The sequence below is a fragment of the Neofelis nebulosa genome, chromosome 7 (genome assembly GCF_028018385.1).
Source record: "Neofelis nebulosa isolate mNeoNeb1 chromosome 7, mNeoNeb1.pri, whole genome shotgun sequence".
NCBI classification, from domain to species: Eukaryota; Metazoa; Chordata; class Mammalia; order Carnivora; family Felidae; genus Neofelis; species Neofelis nebulosa.
In genome coordinates this window covers 111,750,357-111,771,524 of record NC_080788.1, presented here as the reverse complement: position 1 = coordinate 111,771,524, position 21,168 = coordinate 111,750,357, and the positions used below count along the sequence as shown (strand labels likewise).

Here is a 21,168-nt window from a genome sequence, read left to right as displayed (position 1 = left end):
GGCTCAGTCGGTTAAGCGTCCGACTTCGGCTCAGGTCATGATCTCACGGTCCGTGAGTTCGAGCCCCGCGTCGGGCTCTGTGCTGACAGCTCAGAGCCTGGAGCCTGTTTCAGATTCTGTGTCTCCCTCTCTCTGACCCTCCCCTGTTCATGCTCTGTCTCTCCCTGTCTCAAAAATAAATAAAAATGTTAAAATAAATAAATAAATAAATAAATAAATAAATAAATAAATAAAAATAAAAAACCCCATCAAAAACAGTGAACTCTGTGCAGACGGGGCCCAAATGATGCTTTGGAACAGGAACTGACACCATCGTTGTGAACAATGTGCCAGGCACTATACAAAGCATGGTGAAGCTTGGGCTCCGCACTCATGATCCCTTTACCATATGCCTCCGAAGCACTGCCATCAATTCTTTGGATGGCAAAACTGACTGCATGACAACACCGACGTGAACCCAGGGAATTAAATGTAATAAAACCAAGGACACCGGGACAAATATTGCTCTGCCAATGCCAGCAGTGTTTACATCAGCATCAATGGTGATGCAACATCTCCTGGAAGGATCCAACGCAGGAAGATAAGGGAGAAGAGGGAGGAAAAAACAGGAGAGGAAGAACAGAGAAGATAAACAAGAAGAGGAGGGAAAACATTTCAGGGAAAAAAACATTCCGGAGGGAGGGGTAGAGCCCAGGGCACATGGTACAAGCCCAATCAACATTTGCTGAACCAACAGAGCAGACAGGATGGACCTGTAGTTAGTGCTTCACGACCGTCCTTCCTGAAGACTTAAAAAAATGAATGGTGCTAAAGCTGTGCCAGAAATGGGACCTCCAAGGAAGTTCAGCACAAAAACCTGGATAAGTGTGACTTTCTCAGGTCTGTTTTAAAGGAACAATATAGAAAGGTACGTGATTAAAAAGGCACATTCTCTATACCCTACTTCCCCCTCAACCCTCTCAGGAGGGATCCCGATTGTGTCCCCCTCAAGAACTCTGCGTGCATGTGCCATTTACCCCTTTGAACACAACAGTGTCAATAAAGAAGGTCTTGCAACTTGTTTCTTCAGTCCCGGGTGCCTGCTGGCAAAGGGGCTCCCGCAGGACAGCAGTGATACTGTAGCACAGTCTGTTAAGGCTAGAATTTATATTTAAACATCCAGATTGCAAAATCATTTCCTTTTATTCTGTGGAACTTCAATCAAGTAAGTTGACTTGTGCATGATTTATGTTAATTTATACATGGTGGTGGGAATTAAGACTGAAGAAAGGCTCCTGGGGAAACTTCTGCTCTTTCTTTCAGAAGATCTTCAGGGCAGGGGCTGACTCCTCTCCACCTTCCCCACACTTCCTAACCAACAGTCGGCCCGAATAGACACTGGCCAAATGTTCAGAGCGGCTCCTCGAAGAGGGGAAATCTAGAAGGAAAAGGACATGAGAAGTAAACGTTCCTCTACGAGCTGAAACACACCCCCACCCCCACCCTGCAGCATCCTCCTTTTGCTCTGCCAAAGCTGCTAACGCTTCCATCCTTCCCACAACCAACTCCAGGAGGGCAGGGTTTGCCCACGGACCTGAACACAATGCACGCCACTCTTCTACTATGGCTATGTGAACACTGTTCGGGCCGGGAGTGAGCCAGGGGGACACCTCCAGTGTCACATAAGTCCCCCAGGCATGGAGCACACCGTCTCTGCTCCCTCTGCAGGGACTTGTGTAAGCACCCATCCTTGCGGCTGCTGGGAAGAGGACTATACTTTGCCATCAGCCGGACCTTTACTTTCTTAAACAACCTGAGAGTTTTCGTTCTGCATTATTACCCTCTGACACCCTTGTCTTCAATGGCTCCTTCTAGTTAGTGTTGCTTAATTCCTAGACTTGTAACTCTAGGTCACTTGCAGCTGTCAGGATTCCCCTTCGTAATTGCCCAGATCAGGACTCAGTTTCCTGAAAACCAGGTCTTTCCTTTTCTTAGTTTATTCCCCGTTTTGCTGGAGGACACTGCTAAATACCTTCCTAGGAAGGGAGGTGGGGTGGCACAGCTGGACGTGTCTGAAAACATCTGGATACATTTGGTGGGGTGTTAAGCACAGGTGGGGAGTCAGCTTGCCCCGTGAACTTGGGAGTCTATTCTTCCATTGTCGAAAAGTCCCTTACTGCTGATAAGAAGACAAGTCTTCAGTCTGATTCCTATTTTCTCATAGACAAACCATTTTTTCTTTTCTGGAAAAGGCTTTTTAGGATTACATCTTTGATGTTTTTGAAATTTCAACTAGATGTATCTAGGGAAGGCTCATTCATTGTGACGAGTACTTGGGAGCCTTTCACTTAAGACCCCATGAAGTCCTAGACTCTTTCCTCTTCTTTTCTACATTCTGGAACATTTACTCAACTCCTGCCCACCATCTACTCAGAGTACACAGACCCCTAGTGGCACCTGCCTTCCAGGGTGCCAACAACTCAGAATGCAGCCTCCGCACCAGTCCCTCCAGAGTTCACGAGACGGTGGCTTTCTCCCCTACACTGCCCCTGAACAAGCCACGCTCTTCGTCCAAAAATGTGTTGAGATATTTCCTTCATTGGTCACTGCAACTCTCCCCTCAGTGATGTTTGGAAAGAGAAGTTCTGAAAGTATCACAACGGGCATTTTCAGAGCGTTAGCTTGAGTCCCATAATTCATAACTGTGCCTTGTAAGGAAAAAAGCAAAACTCTCACAGTTGACAACTTACCTGTTTAGAACAACCCATTCACCTGTTCAGTTTCAGGGTCCAAATCAATATCATAGAAACAGGGCCGGGTGGGGAGTCCAGGCATTGTGCTCATCTAGGAGATGTGAAATAGCAGTAAAAATAAAGTGATCTTCGTTTCCACCTTCCCTTCAGATAAAAAGCCCAAGGCACAAAAACAGAATATTATTTTTACAGTTGTCAATAAAGGGGCACTCTTCTTGTTACACACCAAGTCACCGATCCTGTTATGGTCTCACAGAGAGACCAGCGAGTCTTCAGCAAGCCAACACTGGGCTTCACTACCATCTTCCACATTGACCACTGCAACAAGAAGTAGCAAGGAAGGCCTTCCACCTACATTCTCTAAGGCAGGTATGGGGATGCTGAGGAGTCTCCTCCCCCCTCCTCAGCCCTCATAAGACCAAAGGGAGGTGCAGGGTTTGTCTGCCTTTTAATTTTGTTTTAATTTGTTTTAATAAGTCTGGGGTTGGGGTGCCCGGGTGGCTTGGTCGGTTGAGCATCCGACTTTGGCTCAGGTTATGAACTGGCGGTTCATGGGTTCGAGCCCCATATCAGGCTCTGTGCTGACAGCTTGGAGCCTGGAGCCTGCTTCGGATTCTGTGTCTCCCTCTCTCTCTGCCCCTCCCCTGCTCATGCTCTGTCTCTGTCTCAAAAATAAATATAAACAGGGGCGCCTGGGTGGCTCAGTCGGTTAAGCGGCCGACTTCGGCTCAGGTCACGATCTCACGGTCTGTGAGTTTGAGCCCCGCGTCGGGCTCTGTGCTGACAGCTCAGGGCCTGGAGCCTGTTTCAGATTCTGTGTCTCCCTCTCTCTGACCCTCCCCTGTTCATGCTCTGTCTCTCCCTGTCTCAAAAATAAATAAAATGTTAAAAAAAAAAAAATTTTTTTTAAATTAAAAAAAAAAATAAATATAAACATTAAAAAAAAAAAAAAAAAGTCTTGTGTTGATGCCCGTATCATTCTGCTTCAGCAGCACATTAGGAATTAGTATCCGTTAACTTGGGCCAAGACATTTCTGTACAAAATCTAAATAGTTTTACAATCACTGTTCTTAGGGGTCCAGTTTGGCCTTCTAAAACTGAGCTTGTAATGCCTATGGATTATATTTGTACTTCCTTCTTTTCTAAAGACCTGGCTTTGACAAAAATCTACCTCGCGACAAATCCTTAAGGCTTGTAAGTAAACTTTCACCTGTAACAGTATCTTGTATAATGAATATGTACAAGTTCCAAATCAGATCCAGACAGGAAAAGAGTTTAAGCTGAACTTCCACAACTTAACGATAACTTCCCAGAACGTTCTCTAGGGACCTGCTATCAGTCTCTATTCTGGAACTCTGTAAGCAACTGGTGGGTGTGTGGACAAGAAGGGGGAAGGAAGGGATTGGTCCTCAGACCTAGCAGAAAAGCCTGGAGGTGACGGTGAAGATGACGGGCTTGTGCCCATTGATGCAGACATGCTACTGGCAAACTCAGGCCGGACCTGTCAGTTTCGCCTTCCCCTCGATGGCCAACCCCCTGCACGCACATCAAAAGCGAGTGCCCAGTGCAGCTCCTCCTATTACAGCTGGCGGCTGCTGACAGTGTCTCCAGAGAGAATAACACCCGTTTCTGTGACAGTCAAGATGCCAGGCCAATGGTTTAACATTCCTATCGAAAGGTAACTTCTCTAAATCCCCAGGACCGAAGAATGTCGTCACAAAGCTGAACCTCCTGCTCTCTGCAGTGGCTGAAGGGGCACCAGCTTGCCCCACGCTGAGAGCTGAGTGGAGCAGGGCACACATCTTTAATAACTTGCCCAAGGCCAAAACCAGCAGTGAAAACGGGATGTGGCATTAAAGTTACACACTTCAGACTTATAATGCTACCTCTTACCACTTTCTTTCTATCTATCCTGAAAGAGTAACCCAGCTCCAGCAGGAGATCTGTTGGTTTCTTTTCCATTATGAATTGGCTCAGTTTACTATTTCGATCCTGTACTGCAGGTAAGGACTAGCTGCAGGTATAGGACATTGGGCGGACCAAAGGGGGAAACCTAGGCACAGGATCAGCATTAACCTGGGAAGGTCAGTGCAAACTGTGAGTGTGCCCTTCAGCATTCTCCCTCCCTTGTTAGCAAAGCTCCTTCTTTAATATGCACGAAGTCATAAGGAAGCATTTGATAATTCATCTTGAAGCAGAAATAAGCAACCTCATTTTCCAAGTCCAAAGGGTTCAATCGCATTTTAAGGGGGGAATTCTTTACTCAGAAACAACCAATTCCTTGAGTTTCAGGCATAAGCTGCAGGCCTGTCAAGATGATCAGGGAAGGTTGGAGCCTCTGTCCCTACCCCCTACCCCCCTACTGTTGGCCGGACTAAATTAATCTGTGAAAAGTACCCAATGAATGTCAGTTGTGATGATACATTAGCACTACACAGACTATCGATTAGGCCTGTCCTGGATTCAGTCAAGGTCATACTGCCCCTGGGAAACTGATGAGAACTGTTACTCATCACAAGTAGTCATGGCTTCACCCTTGAAAGGACACCAGGATGATCCACAGCAAGAGGATTAATACTAACAGGCCCGACGCCAGCTTGCTCGTCAGCCATGGACTCTGCTCAGCTGGCACTTGCTTGATAGCTTCAGTGATCAATTTCAGACGAGAAGCACAGATGAACCACCCCCCACTTTGCCTGCAGCACTCACTTACCGTCCCCACCAAGGGGTACAGAAAACCGGCCCCGACGCTGGCACGGATGTCGCGGATGGGCAGGACGAAGCCTGTGGGCACGCCCTTCTGCTCTGGGTTGTGAGACAAGGACAAGTGTGTTTTGGCCATGCAGATGGGCAGGTTCCCAAAGCCCTGGGGAGAGAAAGAAACAAAGCAGGACAAATGAAAGGTTGACAACAAAGAACATCTGGGCATCGTGATGATACGGATTCTTCAATTTACTTAAAACGTCTAATTCCTGGGGCACCTGGGTGGTTTAGTCGATTAAGCCTCTGACTTCAGCTCAGGCCATATTCTCGTGGTTCATGAGTTCAAGCCTCATGTGGGGCTCTGTGCTCACAGCCCAGCTCCTGAAGCCTGCCTCAAATTCTGTCTCCCTCTCTTTCTGTCCCTCTCCTGCTCGTACTCTGTCTCTCTCTCTCAAAAATAAATATTAAGAAAATAAAAAACAATAAAACATCTAATTTCCTTTACATACACCTCTACCTCACTGACCTCAAGCTCTGTATTCTAGACCCTCCCCCACCCCCCAAAAAAAGAATCACTGTTGGGTGAGGGAGGTAAACATCCACAACCATATTCCAAAAGCGAGTATTTTATTTTCATCCATACAACCTATTAAAAATGATAGTTTGGAGCAGATGTGAGGACACAACTGAAGGCAGGCTCTCAGTATTTGAGGAAGACACTTCCTATTTCTCCATGGCTTTTCTACGCGTTCATATACCACCTCTGGGTAGATAAAGAACTGGACCACCTAATCCAAGCTCAGTATCCAGAGGGAAGAAGACTGTCACCCAGAGAAGTGAGGCAGTGGGTGCCCAGCAGGGTGGGGAGAACTCAGGGGCTCTGACACCCAGGCTGCTCTGTAAAGAGTTAAAAGAACCAACCAACCAAACACCCACCTGTTTTGTGTAAACGTCAGCTTTGTGTTGAGCTTCGGGGAGCAATTCAATGTCATCGGCCCCGTAGATCTTCTGCGCAATGATCCTGATTTTATCCTCAACTGGAAGCTAATGCACAGGAAAGAGGGGGAGATGCCATGACTGGACACACATGATGATGCTGAACTGGGCCACAGCTAGATCTAGGTCCGAGTTCCCACAAGGGCGAGAAGATGCTTTCACATACACATACAGATACACAAATAGTTTGAGGTGCATGTGGGTTACAAACATTTTCTTTTTTAATATCAAGCTCCAGATTTTATACGTGGAAAACGTCCCACAGAGGTAAAGTTACTGTGTGTGTGTGTGTGTGTGTGTGTGTGCGCGCACACATGTGTTATGTATATTCAGGACCTCCCTAGGTACGTCATAAACAATACTGCTGACTACCCAAGAATAATTATTTCTTCATAAATACAAAGTAGTGTTCTAATATTGGAGATCAGACTCATGTCAAACCAGACCTGGGATACTCCTGACGAAAGACTACCAGCATCCATCCAAGAACTCCCAGTTTGTTATGTGAGAGGCAGATGCTATTTTTAACATAAGGCAGTGACTGCAAACCACTGTTGCTTAGAAATAGCCATAAAAACAAAATCACCTACGTATTAAAAAAACACCCCAGTGACTTACACAACAACATGCACCGGGCGTGCTGCAGAAGGCCATGACTTGTGTGGCACCTGAAACAAACAGTGCCAGGCACGGAGGCCAGTGGTCTCTCACCCAGCGAGAGCCTCCCCCTCCACAGGGCTGCTCCGCTGGGGAATGAAATGCAAACCGCGTTAAGGAGAGACTGCCTAGAGGAAATGGGAAGGAAAGCTCCTTGGATGAGCAAAGTACTAAAATTAGGCAATAACCTGACTATGCTCCCTGGCAACTAAGGCTAACAGGACACATCGGGCGAATGTTGTTTTCTGAAAGGAGCAATAATCTATAAAGATAAAAATTTCCTTTGGAGCCACACAGTGCCAATTTAAGGAGAGGCTTTATATAATGGACAAAAATAAGGGGACTATTCAATCACGGCTGTATACAGACACGACAGAGATCGCTTTTCCATGTGTCTTATCATTGGAGCTTTATAAATGCTGAGGCACATTCAGAGCTTCTGAAGTGAAAGTACTTTCATTGAGGGGTGACTGAAGGCTAACAGGTGCTAAATAAGACAAAAAGCGGCAGATTCCAGTTTATCAGAACAGAGAAAATTCCAAGTAGAAACGAGTGATAAAGTCTTTATCACTCAACTTCTTCTGGGCCTCCTGCTGGTCTTCAAGGACTGGGGGTTCCTAACTCAGGTACTAAGGATGGAGCTTAGAGAGAGGCCCTATAAATGCTTTCTTTGCATGTGTGTACAGATTGGCATTTACGGCATTTCCTGAAAATATGATTGGTTGAACAGATTTTCAAACCAGTCTATAAAACTAAAGCCTAATGGGAAAATGTCAATGTCAATAGGACAATGTCAATGAAATGTCAGTGTATTTTATCTGCAAAGGGCAAACAGAAACAAGAGAATGTTAAAAACTCAAGAATACTTGGGTTTCTTCCCTCTACCTTTTTATGGCTATTTTTGAAAGTCTATGACTATATTTTAAAAACCAAGCCAGAACCAGCCTGGAAAATACAAGCAGAATTAACTACCACATCCATCCCATGTTCCTAACAAAGTTTCCAGGTGTCGTGAGCATGCTGCTTAATGTCTAATCACATCCTGAAATACACGGACAGATGGCTGAAAACAAAACACAACCCTACTATAAGAACAACGTTTCCCTGAACTCACTTTATCGCATCACAGAATAAGCAGTTACTCAGTGATGAAAAGAATACTAAAACCTGCCGGGATGCTTTGGCTTTGCACTAGAGCTTCTCTGCACGTGAGGCAGCCCCAAACCAGGAGGTGAGCTTGGGAGCACGCAGCTTTCCCCTGGTACTGGGAAGTGGTCAAAAAGCTTTTCTGAGCATGATGGAGCTCCCTGCCGATTTGCAACAACATGGCTGGTGCCTTGGGTTAAAGGCTGTAGTGAATTACACTACTGGTTCTACATTTAACCCTTTCTCCTGCCAGCAGAGAGAAGGTACCATGAGCCTTCCCAAAAGTTAGCCCGGGAGCCAACCTCCCAGAGTGTTCTTGCCTGGACCTGCTCCTCTGTAAATAAGCAGAAACATGCACTGGTAAGAAAGCTGTCTAGGGTTGAAAGCCCAGGCTGTGGTTGTGTAACTCACCTACGTGGGAATCAAACTCACAAGGCTAAAGACGCTAAACACGGGCTCTAAAGAGAGGCAGCCACACAGAAACCTCACTGTGCTTTTTTCTCCTTTTTGTTTTTGTTTTGTCTTATAGCAAGTAACCCACCTTGAGGTCATAGAGGAGCTGAAAGCTGCTGGGTGCCTGAGCTGCTCTCTGGACGGCCTGAGCTAGGGCTAAGGCGCCCTTGCCCCCTTCTGCCCAGTGAGTGCATTTCACAGCATCGAAAGCCCCGTGTTCTTTGGCGAGGCGGCTGACGAGGTCCAGCTCAGCTTCCGTATCTGTCCTGTAAAGGTAGCGCTTCGTGTTAAAGCATTGATGACAGGACAAACTCTTTTGAGCTACTCACCGATAAATGGAAACTAATCAAGTAATACTGACTGGGTTTGAATCCCGGCTCCATCAGTTACCATCTGGGTGGACTCCTGGCTAGTTATTTAATCCTTATGTGCTTTGGTTTCCATGTGGTACAATGGGACTAATCTTAGCACTTATTTCATTGGGATGTCATCAGGCTTAGTTGACAAACACATGCAAAATACTTAGAACATTCCAGGCACATCACAGGAATCAATAAATACTAGCTTTTTAAAAACGTTTCCTCCCATTCTGTTGTGGTTAGGCCATTATAACAAGACCAAAGCTAGCACTACAATACCTACACAGCCTACACAAGTTGCCTCTTGCACGAACACTTCTAGCTCAATACGGTTGACTCTTTGTCAAGATAATGTCCCACCAGACCTCCTAAAATAATAGAACTCTGTAGGGCTATGACCTTCTGTTAGCACAAAAGGCCTCTAGAGAACACAAAGAACATTTAACTTCAGGCCTATGTGTCACCCACTTCACCCAGTAGAGAAGGGGACCCATGGGAGCCAAAGCTGACCCTGGACCTTCAGTGGCAGGAGTGACGAGTCTGCTGTGGCATCTGTGGTGTAGCTCACACCACAGGCTCTCATTATTGGCTGCTAGAACACAGGCTTAATAACCAATACCAGTAGCTGGAGAACAAAACAAAGCTAAAAGCAGTGCTATACAGTCAGCTCCAGGAGATGTTTTCTGACCATTTTCCACAGTCCCGTTGACTCCTACTCTTTGTACTTACTTGAATGCATTCACAGCCACTACCACTGGAACTCCAAACATTCTGGCATTTTCAATTTGTTTCTTTAAGTTACTGAAGCCTTTTTCAACCAGCTCCAGGTTCTGTAAAAACAACAGGAAAGGTCCATGAGGTCAGCTGCAGGTTCTTCTTAAAAGAACTCCTTGAACCAGCAGCCAGCCACTTAGTCAGAACAAGCCAAGGGCAGATCTGCTGATGCATTTCGCACACCGTGGTGAGGGGGCGCTAGGGAGCCATAACCCTGGGCCAGCCTGTAACACTGGAGTGGCATCAGGCTCGTCTCCTGGCTCTCTTGAAAGCATGAGAGTGGGCATAGCTGCTGTCATCACACCACATCTTAATAGCATATTTGCTGTTTGCAGAGAATCAGTTGCTCTTAAGTAAATTATATTTATAGCCTTGTGTTTATAGATGTCATGTACTCATGTGGTACAATGGTACAAACTCTACTCAGCATCTTGCACAGGAGACAGAGCCTAGCACAGTGCCTGGGGTTCATTACACAGCCACCGCACGTGCCGTCAGAAAACACGAAGTGATCAGTGAGGCTTTCAAAGGTTCTAATGAGCTCAACCGTGTACCTTCACTCGGGACAAAGAAGATAGATGCCACCTTTAATAACCAAATACTATGACGTTTAAAGGAAAGTCATTAAGGAAACATACCTTTAAATATGTTAAATGTTAATGGCAGCTCTATTTGCAGCCTTGGAAAACTGCAAACACAAACCTCCTTCGATGGGGGACTGTGCCAGTGAGTTATGACATACACCCTCTATTAAATACCATGCAGATGCCATGAAAAGTGAGATAATCTGCATTAACATGGAAACTGTCAAAGACGTACTAAAGTGTGCCAAAGTTATAAAACTATGGACAGCTTCATTAATTCCACTTCTGGACAAATACAAAAAATACGTGTATATATTCATGAAATGTTTTAAATGTTGACAAATATATACCAAACTGTTCAGGGGACTCATATTTGTGTATTATATCCTTACATTGCTTAACTTTCTTTTACAAAAAGGATGCTACCATTATAAGCTTAAAATACATTAGATATCTTTAAGAGAAAAATGTAATAGTTTTACGTAAAAATACGTACACTGGCTCATGAGCAAACCCAGCAGTAATAGCCCTTGGTTTGTGGATTCAATGAAAGAGCAGAAAAAGGGGGCAAGATAAAGGTAGAAAACAATTACGGTTATAAACATGACTTAGGCTTTTTTCTCCTTTAATAGTTGAAAACTAAAATTAGGATTGAGTTGGTATTCTAAAGAGCACTGCTAATTCTTTACCTCTAGTCACATGGAAACCAATTAATATGTAAGACCGATAGAGAACAGTTTTTGAAAAGTAGAATTTCGTAAATGAAGACACCAGCTGGGCCAGTGAGGGGCAGTCACTCTAATTAGACACAGGAAAGGCTGTGGGGTGGCAGGAGGGCCAGAACTGTGAATTCCCCTCCTACGCGTGAATCAGACAAATGACCATAAAAGGCAAATCATAACTCAGAAGACAGGCAGACTCAAGGCACTAACAATTCTCTTCTAGCTGCTTCTGAAATACTTCATTTAGGGCTTGAACAGTGGCACTCGATTGCTTGACAACTTCAAAAGCCTCCACAAAAGGCAGAAGAATTGAATTCACAGTGGCAGCGGCTGACCTTCCCGTCTCATGCGAAGGTCTGTCTCTCACAGAACCACCCCAACAGCCTCCCGGGATTTGGGTAGTAAATGATATAAAGAGGAAAAGGCTCAAGGTCACAGTTCTTCTTTGAGCTCCTCCTTGACAGCTAAAGACCAAATCAGCTTAGGGAAACTTTACCTAGAAAAATATAACCAGGATCCCGACTGCATAGTGCCCCTTTAAGGTGGATTTAAATCCGCAGAGGAAGAGACATTTCACAAAAAGTCCCTACTTGTTCCAGACTCAGATGGCATTTGGTAAGGAAGTAGCCGATGCATTAAGGCAGTGGAAAGAAACGTCATTAGTCTATAGGGCAGGGTTTCTCCACCTCACCACCTCTGACATTTGGGGCCAAATGATTCTTTGCCGTGGGGCTGACCTGTGCACCACATGGTGTTTAGAGGCAGCCTTGGCCTTTACTCAGTGCCAGCAGCACTTTCTACCTGAAGTGGAAACAACCAAAAATAGGTCTCTAGACATTGCCAAATGTCCCCCGGGGGGCAAAACTACTCCCGATGGGAGAACCAACCACTGGTTTCACTAGAAGCACTTCTTCCCTACTTTATTCGATAAGATTCTTCAGCACACAGCAGGCCTCTTAGTGCCCCTGTCCACAGGAGCCATACCCACCCTCCTCATTTCCAAACAGGCTGAGAGACGCTGATTCTGCGTACTCTCTAGGACAAGTGGTTAGAAATGACTGAAGTTACCTCCTCTATGTAAGCCTTGGGAAGAGGCAGTCCAGCAGTAACCTGAAAGGAAAGCAGGCAAAGTCAGAGGCATTTTCTACTTACAATCCGGTTTTAGCTTAAAATGATGCCTTGCCATGTGTAAAAGGCCAGAAGCTGCATACTGGCGGGGGAGGGGTAGTTTACAGCAGGATAAGGTTGTTTCCTGTCCAAGGGATTTAGGGCATATGACCAACAACAAAAATGTCTGGTTTGAGCACTGTGGGAAACCTCTATGGCCTGAATGAGGGACGTGAGGGCAGATCTGTGAAGGCGGTGTGGAAAGGGATGTGTTCTAGGCAAGGGGCATAACCTCAGTGAGCAAAGCACACAGCAGTGGGGGCGGAAGTAAAGGTGCACGTATGGAAAAAGGCAGTGGTCAGAAAGGCCACCCTGAATGTCCCCCAGAGGAGTCTATGACAGGCCCTGCAATGGGCTCCTGACCTGGCCCACGGTGCCAATGCGCAAGTTTGTGGGGCTGAACTAGGGAGCATGAGCAATAAAACAGGAGGGACACAGCCCAGGATTTTCTCCCTCCATCAGAGTATATTTCAAGGTGTCAGAATACTTAAGTGGTGAGTTCACTGTCACGGAGGTGGCCGGTGGCTTGGCTTCTGCCGCATCCACAGGGACGAGCACTGAGGTAAAGGTGCTCATCCCAGGGACTCCACTGTGGACAATGGGCGTGCCTTACAAGGCTTCAGCCACCCAGCGTGGTCCACTCCCATTCCTCTGTCTCCAAAGGGGGCCAGAGAGGCGGGGCGGCAAGCAGGGACCTGAGCCGCCGTGTTCTGGGGCTGACATGTAGCTCCATGAGGGACTGTGAGCAGCATGTCTGGCTCCCTGACAGAAGTGAGGCTACGTACGAGGCTCTCCTCTCACTGTTGCCTGAGTTAAGTGTCTGGCATTATGTTTCAGACCATGAGGGCAGGAGGAAAGAAGGTGCAATGGTGTGAGGGGCGCAAGAGGAAAACATGTTGGTTATAACTGGGAAAAGGAGTCCAACCTACATTCGTGGGCTAGGAGTGCTTTTGGTACCTGGGGGACCAGTGACACTGGAGAGGTGTCCTGGGGTTGCGTTATGGCAGTGGTTCTCACAGAGTGGTCTGGGGACCGAATCCTTTCACAGGGCCATGAGGTCACGACTATTTCCATAGTAACTCTAAAATATCATGGCCCTTTTCACACTCATTCTCTCACTGAGTGTACAATGGACTTTTGCAAAGAATACGTGACATGTGCTAACACAACTGATTCCGTGCAGAACATGAAAATCCAGTAGTTTTCAATTAGGCCAGATACTGAAGAGACCTGAAAAGTGTATGATTCTTACATTTTGTTTGGGGAAATGTAAGAACTTTTCATGAAAAAAAAATTGTTTTTGTTAAAATGTAACTCATCTTCAATTCCCAATATAGTCAATACCGATATAACTACCGAAACAAAAGTTCTTTCAGCGCCTCAAGAATTTTAAATGTAAAGAAGTTCTGAAACTAAAATGCCTGAGAACTGCTGTATGATAGCTACACAAAGAACACTGATTTTAGGGGAGCCGGTGGGGGGGGGGGGGGGGCTCAGTCAGTTAAGCGTCTGACTTCAGCTCAGGCCATGATCTCCCAGTTCGTGGATTTGAGCCCCGTGGCAGGCTCTGTGCTGACAGCCTGGAGCCTGCTACGGATTCTGTGTCGCCCTCTCTTTGCCTCTCCCCCACCCACACTCTGTCTCTCTCAAAAGGAATAAACATTTAAACAAACAAACAAACAAACAAAAAAACAAAGAAAAGAAACACCGGCTTTAAGAGAGGGGCTCTTATTTCTCAAGTTGTAAGACCAGCTTCTAGAATTTAAGAAGGCTAGGAATTTAATACTTCTTTAAGTAATTTCTGAAAACTAGCACACTGTCTTCATGTACGTGTGCTAAAGAAAAGGTATTAAAATAATAGGATAAAAAGTGTAATTTCTAACCAGTAGGAATTCAGGAACACACAAAGTTCAGGTTGGAGTTGAAGATAAGCTAGTCCTAACCTAGTTTCTCTCTGTTACCCGGAGGCAGTCCAGGGCAGACCTACCTTTCTCCTCCCCTTCTCTCCTACTCCGTGCTAGTCCCACCCTGCATGTGCCTTTCAAGAAGGCCCTGACCTCTGTCTCGGCTTAATGGTTTGGTTGGCTGGCTGCCAGCGTCACTATTTACAGGGAAAATGGGACTCATTTAAAAACAGTCTAAACATAAAGGGGCTTTTTGTGGATATAGCCAAGCCCATGTCCTTGGAGGGGCTTAGATATTATCAGATGGTTCCCTCAGAAGACAGACCGCGAAGCCCATTTCCACCATCTGTAAATGCCAAGAGCCGCCAGTGCCTGTGAGTGATAAGGCGGCCAGTACGAGAGCCGTCTGAACACCTCTTGCTTTGGGCACCTCTTAGTCATGAGAATATGAGCAGCTTCATGAAGAAACAGGCACAGGTCATCCCAAGTTCCTCCTAGCCTTCAGAACATTCCTGACAATCAGATCCTTCCAACTCTTGGTCCTCACCGTCGGGCCGCCCCCGTGCATTTTAAGAGCCCTGACAGTGGCAACAAGCACCACCACGTGAGGGCGGAGACCAGAATACCGGCATTTGATGTTAAAAAATTTTTCCATTCCAATGTCGGCTCCAAATCCTGCTTCAGTCACTGTAAGTAAGGAGAAAAGCAACTGTAAAAAGGCCATCCCGACTCCTTTGATATTAAAAGGAAAACAGTTGATCCACCGATTTTGCAAAAATACTCACCCACAAACCCTTCAGGGCCAACAAGCTTGAGTGCGATCCGGTCTGCAATGATAGAGGAATTCCCATGTGCAATGTTGGCAAACGGTCCAGCATGAACAAATACCGGAGTGCCCTATGGAAATCAAGACATCGTGAGCAGTGCTGCCAACATGGTCAAGGGGACGAAAGTCAGTTGGAATCCAAAAGATAAAGACTTCCCAGAAGAAAAATACAAAGCCCCCTCTTTTCTATTTCAGCAGCATCCCGATCACAACAGTTAGGAAGAATGGGAAGAGAGACACGGGCAGGTACAGAACTCCCTGACTCCCGAAGAGAAGTGTGATTTAGAACCGCTCTGCTCTGACACGGAAGACTGGTCTGGGAAGGTGGTGGTCACTCTGCTCACCTCTAACGTCTGCATGAGATTGGGCTTGATTGCATCCTTCATAAGCACTGTCAATGCACCACTCACCCCCTACAAAACAAAGGCATGGAGCATTGCTTCCAACCCGCAAGAAACCCCAACCTTTTCAAACCAAAACTCAACATTCTCAGGTCTTCCTTTTTTAGCCACTGTGCACCAATCCATACTTTCACCTGAGCTATACCATCCATTTACTTATTTTTTTCTGGATATACTATGAAGTTATCTCTTATTTTAAGCAGAGATAACACACAGAATGAAAATGACATTCACGTGGAATTTGTGCAAAACATGGAACTCTGGAAACAAGCATCTCAATCAAGCTCTGTTGCTGACTGATGAGGGGAGTCCATTTTATACTGGTTTATAGCACAGAAATGCTAGCTCTTAGAGAACTGAGTTATTTGTAACTTTGATGTCTGGGCAGAAATGGCTAAAAACCAAATTCAGTGTGTGTTTCCCAAAGCTGAAACTGAAAATTTACCCAGGAGTTCAATACAAACTCTTAAAATCTGGTCTCTCTTTGAAACCATCCAACCATAGTTGAACGAACTGGTAACGAAGTAAGAAAGAGCTATGGATCCCACCCATGTTCAATTTTGGGGAGTTTCCAAGTTTCTGGTTTGGGTGTAAAACTTTATTAAAAAAATTTCTGGGAGGGCACCTGGGTGGCTCAGTCGGTTAAGCATCTGACTTCCGCTCAGGTCATGATCTCATGGTTTCTGAGTTCAAGCCCCGTATCAGGTTCTGTGCTAACAGCACAGAGCCTGGAGCCTGCTTCGGATTCTGTGTCTTCCTCTCTCTCTGTCCCTTCCATTCTCTCTATCCCTCTCTCTCAAAAATAATAAATAAACATTAAAAAAAACATTAAGGGGTGCCTGGGTGGCTCAGTCGGTTAAACGTCCGTCTTCAGCTCAGGTCACGATCTTGCGGTCCATGAGTTCGAGCCCCGCGTCGGGCTCTGGGCTGATGGCTCAGAGCCTGGAGCCTGCTTCCGATTCTGTGTCTCCCTCTCTCTCTGCCCCTCCCGCATTCATGCTCTGTCTCTCTCTGTCTCAAAAATAAACGTTAAAAAAAAATTGAAAAAAAAAAAAAATTTTTTTAACGTTTATTTTTGAGAGAGACAGTGTGAGCAGGGGCGGGGGTTGGGGGGCAGAAAGAGAGGGAGACACAGAACCTGAAGCAGGCTCCAGGCTCTGAGCTGTCAGCACAGAGCCCGACACGGGGCTCGAACTCACAAACTGTGACATCATGACCCGAACCAAAGTCGGACTCTTAACCGACTGAGCCACCCAGACACCTCTGGGTGTAAACTTTAAAATGATTTTTCTTACATATATTGGCTGTGAAAACAGGAACTTAGTATTTCCCCTTTTCTGAATTCAACTGACAGACTGCTAATCACAGGCTGAACATTTTGGTGTACGTGAACACAAACAGGCTTTCAAAAAATTAATCTGTAAGATTCTCTCATTTCAAACCTCTTATTACCACCCAGTTCAGAAATAACCCTGAAGTGCAGAAGTAGCCTAGGGGGACCATCAGATAAACCACTAATAAGTTGTTCCCAATGTGCTTGTTAGCATGGACGTGGCGGTCAGCGAGCCTCGTGACAAGAGGCCTCTCTGCAGGGAGAGGCCAGGTGTGGCTCCAAGCTCAGCTACTAAGGACCTCACTGGGACACTGGCTGTTCTCTGAAAACTGAAATTATACATCCGCTTTTAGGAATACTCACAGGTTCAAGGTGTTGCTCAAACCATCGGAAACCTGTGGTCTATGACTGGAGCATACCACCCGTTACTCGCTACGAAGTACTGTTTATAAATTTCGAATTCTCTTACAAGCAGGAAAATCACAGTGAATTCATCAGTAACTGCTGAGATACGCTAACAGACACAGGTGTGTCACTGAGCTTGCAGCAGCCGGGTACCCACCAGATCTTCGGTACTGATGGGCTCCCCCTTCTTGCTGGATGCCACCACCATTTTGCTCAGTCTCTCCCTCATGTCTTCTAGTGAACCGGTGAGAGCCAGGACAGCCATGATTTCACTGGCCACAGAGATATCAAACTGGGCCTGTCGGCAGGGAAAAGACACGACACATAACACTGCGTCCAACCAGAAGACTGGATCGCGAAAGCAATCCCTGTTTGCATCCAAGCCTTAAACAAATACCTTAAAAGGACAGAATGACAGAGTAGTGCACAAAGAACTTAATGAAAATAATTCTCCAAGAGCAAAAATGTGTAATCAATTATTCCAAGACCTTGAGTAGTTAATTTTTAAAAATAAATGCTCCAGTAGGAAAAAAATAAGCTCCGTTGAAGGCAGCCTTCAAGTGGTGATGGTTTCCCTAACCCACAAGGAAACGACACAGAAGCTCTTCCATCGAAGAAACATCATAAATGGCCACAAAAAAAGAGGCAGTTTGAATAAATCACGTACGAGGATATTCACTGGGGGCTTCCACCTCCAGGAAAAAATACTGGGGGGAAAACACACAGGTGACACATGGGATTTATTGCGAAAGCCGCCAGGAGTGCTCGTTACCACACACCTACTCACTTCCATTTTAAAAAGGAGAAGGCAGAACAACACCTGGCAGGATCAATCGTACAGGAGAGGACGGAGGAGGACAGAAGCAGCAAGGATCTGGTTCACAAGAACGAATTTACTGAGAAATGAACAAATAGCTACCGTCCGTGTGTGCCCTTTCTCTGTTGGAGACTGTCCAATTGTGATCTTCCTCAGGAATCTATCATTGGTGTCCAATACTACAGTAGAAAGAGAAGATACAGAACAGCCTTCAGTACAAGCACAGTAAGTTAACCCGACAGCCTTACAAGTCCAACTCAACGACAGTCTACCAAAATTTGACTTCAAAGCTGATGGCGAAGCTAGAATATGGGTTGAAGTTCAGAAATGATGCTCACAAACTATAAACGAACAGGGAATTATTTTAAAAGAAGGAGGGGCGCCTGGGTGACTCAGTCGGTTGAGCATCCAACTTCAGCTCAGGTCATAATCTTGCAATTCACATAGGGCTCTGTGCTGACAGCTCAGAGCCTGGAGCCTGTTTCAGATTCTGTGTCTCCCTCTCTCTCTGACCCTCCCCCGTTCATGCTCTGTCTCTCCCTGTCTCAAAAATAAATAAATGTTTAAAAAAACAAAATTTTTTTTAAATGTTAATTTTTTTTCAACGTTTTTTATTTATTTTTGGGACAGAGAGAGACAGAGCATGAACGGGGGAGGGGCAGAGAGAGAGGGAGACACAGAATCGGAAACAGGCTCCAGGCTCCGAGCCATCAGCCCAGAGCCTGACGCGGGGCTCGAACTCACAGACCGCGAGATCGTGACCTGGCTGAAGTCGGACGCTTAACCGACTGCGCCACCCAGGCGCCCCTTAAATGTTAATTTTTGAGAGAGAGCAGGCAAGCAGGGGAGGGGCAGAGAGAGGGGGAGACAGAGGATCTGAAGCTGACAGCGCAGAGCCCGACATGGGGCTCCAACCCATGACCTAAGCCGAAGCCAGATGCTTATCCAACTGAGCCACCCAGGTGCCCCTTATTTTATTTTTAAAAATATGTATATTTTTAAATTTTTTTTTTAAATTTTTTTTTTTTAACGTTTATTTATTTTTGAGACAGAGAGAGACACAGCATGAACGGGGGAGGGGCCGAGAGAGAGGGAGACACAGAATCAGAAGCAGGCTCCAGGCTCTGAGCCGTCAGCCCAGAGCCCGACGCGGGGCTCGAACTCGCGGACCGCGAGATCGTGACCTGAGCTGAAGTCGGACGCTTAACTGACTGAGCCACCCAGGCGCCCCTGTATATTTTTAATTTTAGAGAGAGACAATGCAAGCAGGGGAAGAGGGGGGCAGGGAGAGAGAGAGAGAAAATCTCAAGCAGGCTACACACTCAGTGTGGAGCCCGATGCAGGACTTGATCCCATTGGCCTGGGATGGCGACCTGAGCCAAAATCAAGACTCAGATGCTCAACCAAATGAACCACCCATGCACCCCTAAGAGACTTCATTTTTAAGTGATCTCTGCCCCCAATTTGGGACTTGAACTCACAACCCCAGGTCAAGAGTCATATGCTCAACCGACGAAGCTGGCCAAGGCACCCCTAAAGAAGGATATACATTTTTTAAGTTTATTCATTTATTTTTGAGGGGACCAGTACACAGAGAGAGGGAGACAGTAATTCCCAAGCAGGCTCTAGGCTGTCAGATGCAGGGCTCGGACCCACAAACCACGAGACCATGACTGAGCTGAAATCAAGAGTCGGACATTCAACAAACTGAGCCACCTAGGTGCCCCAAAGAAGGATATTTTTAAAGAAACAGAGTGACTTGGTTTTATTCTGTCTAGAGAATTCAAACAATTAACTACAAATCTGGCATCTATTTTAAAGCCCATTACACGTAAAAAGAAAACCAGAGCTGGCCAGTTTTTTAAAAGGCCAAGGTTATTGTTCTGTGGGGTGTCACTGACCTTACACCATCCTGACACACAAGAGCCACAAATGCAGGGCAAGGCAAATGCTTTCTGAAGCATGCTAGGTACAGGCTTACTCTTTCCTTTAGCACACTTGGAAGAAATAATTTCCATTCTGATGACAGAATACGTATCCAATTGTATACCCCTGGAAAACATGGCAAAGATCAACTAGCTAACTAATCTTAATTCCACCTTCCAGGACTAATTACTGTTAACATTTTGGTGTATTACCAATTTTGTTTTTTGTATGACGTGCCAAACAATAATGAAACACACAATGAACAAGAAACCAGTTCATACTCTAAATGGGTCAAACAGGAGAGACATTTTTAAGGCCCTTGATTACATGTGAAATTATTTTCCATAAAGACTGTAATAATTTATACCCCCGGGGTGCCTGCGCAGCTAAGTTGGTTAAGTGTCCGACTTTGGCTAAGGTCATGATCGTGCGATTTGTGAGTTCAAGCCCCAGCTCTGTGCTGACAGCTTGGGGCCTGCAGCCTGCTTCAGAGTCTGTGTCTACCTCTCTCTCTGCCCCCTCTCCCCCTCACGCTCTGTTTCTCTTTCTCAAAAATAAACATTAAAAAAAAAATTTTTTTTTTAAATGTAAACCCCAAAAGCAGGGTCTTGCACAATGCATAACAATGCATGTACACACACACACACACACACACACACACACACCACTTGGTAAGTGAAGGATGTAATGGGCTGTTGGAGCCTACTCTTATTTTCAAAAACTATGTCAAGTTCTTTGTATTTGATTTCTCTCTATAAAATAGCCAGTCAATAGGTATGATCCATTTTTTTCCTTGTCTGCTTCTACTTTCTTAGGAAGCATGAATTAGACATAAAGCAAAGGAAAAGGGAATGAGATACTAAATTTTCAAAATGGATCTTTACCTTATTCCTCATAAAATATTATACCATCTGTCAATGAAAGCAAAGGAAAAGGTATACCAATGTGATTTTAGATACTAAAGAAGTCATCTTTAAAATGCCATTAACCCAGAGCACCTGGGATGCTCAGTTGGTTGGGCGTCTGACTCTTGATTTCGGCTCAGGTCATGATCTCACAGTTCGTGAGTCAGGCCCTGCATCAGTCTCTATGCTGACAGCATGGAGTCTGTTTGGGATTCACTGTCTCCCTCTCTCTCTCTGCCCCTCCCTGCTCACTCTCTCTGGCTCTCTCTCTCTCTCTCAAAATAAATAAGCTTTCAAATAAGCATTAAAAAAATAAATTTAAAAGATTTTTAAAAAGGAGTACCTGGGCGGCTCAGTC

The 21,168-nt window shown here is 45.6% G+C and overlaps 1 protein-coding gene across 2 annotated transcripts in view; it reads right to left on the bottom strand.

Moving 5' to 3' along the window:
- Positions 1–1,163: 1,163 nt before the first annotated feature.
- Positions 1,164–21,168, bottom strand: part of MTHFD1 (methylenetetrahydrofolate dehydrogenase, cyclohydrolase and formyltetrahydrofolate synthetase 1) — a 62,850-nt gene continuing 42,845 nt past the window's right edge. For both annotated transcript variants that reach the window (XM_058739293.1, XM_058739294.1), the window contains exons 17-28: positions 18,082–18,158; positions 17,320–17,460; positions 15,368–15,436; positions 14,983–15,094; positions 14,745–14,884; positions 12,195–12,236; positions 9,776–9,876; positions 8,776–8,953; positions 6,372–6,479; positions 5,446–5,598; positions 2,730–2,823; positions 1,164–1,417 (exon numbers count right to left, since the gene is read on the bottom strand). In XM_058739293.1, the coding sequence (XP_058595276.1) occupies positions 2,734–2,823; positions 5,446–5,598; positions 6,372–6,479; positions 8,776–8,953; positions 9,776–9,876; positions 12,195–12,236; positions 14,745–14,884; positions 14,983–15,094; positions 15,368–15,436; positions 17,320–17,460; positions 18,082–18,158 (1,211 nt within the window). In that variant the 3' untranslated portion in view covers positions 1,164–1,417; positions 2,730–2,733. The remainder of the gene's footprint in view (positions 1,418–2,729; positions 2,824–5,445; positions 5,599–6,371; positions 6,480–8,775; positions 8,954–9,775; positions 9,877–12,194; positions 12,237–14,744; positions 14,885–14,982; positions 15,095–15,367; positions 15,437–17,319; positions 17,461–18,081; positions 18,159–21,168) is intronic.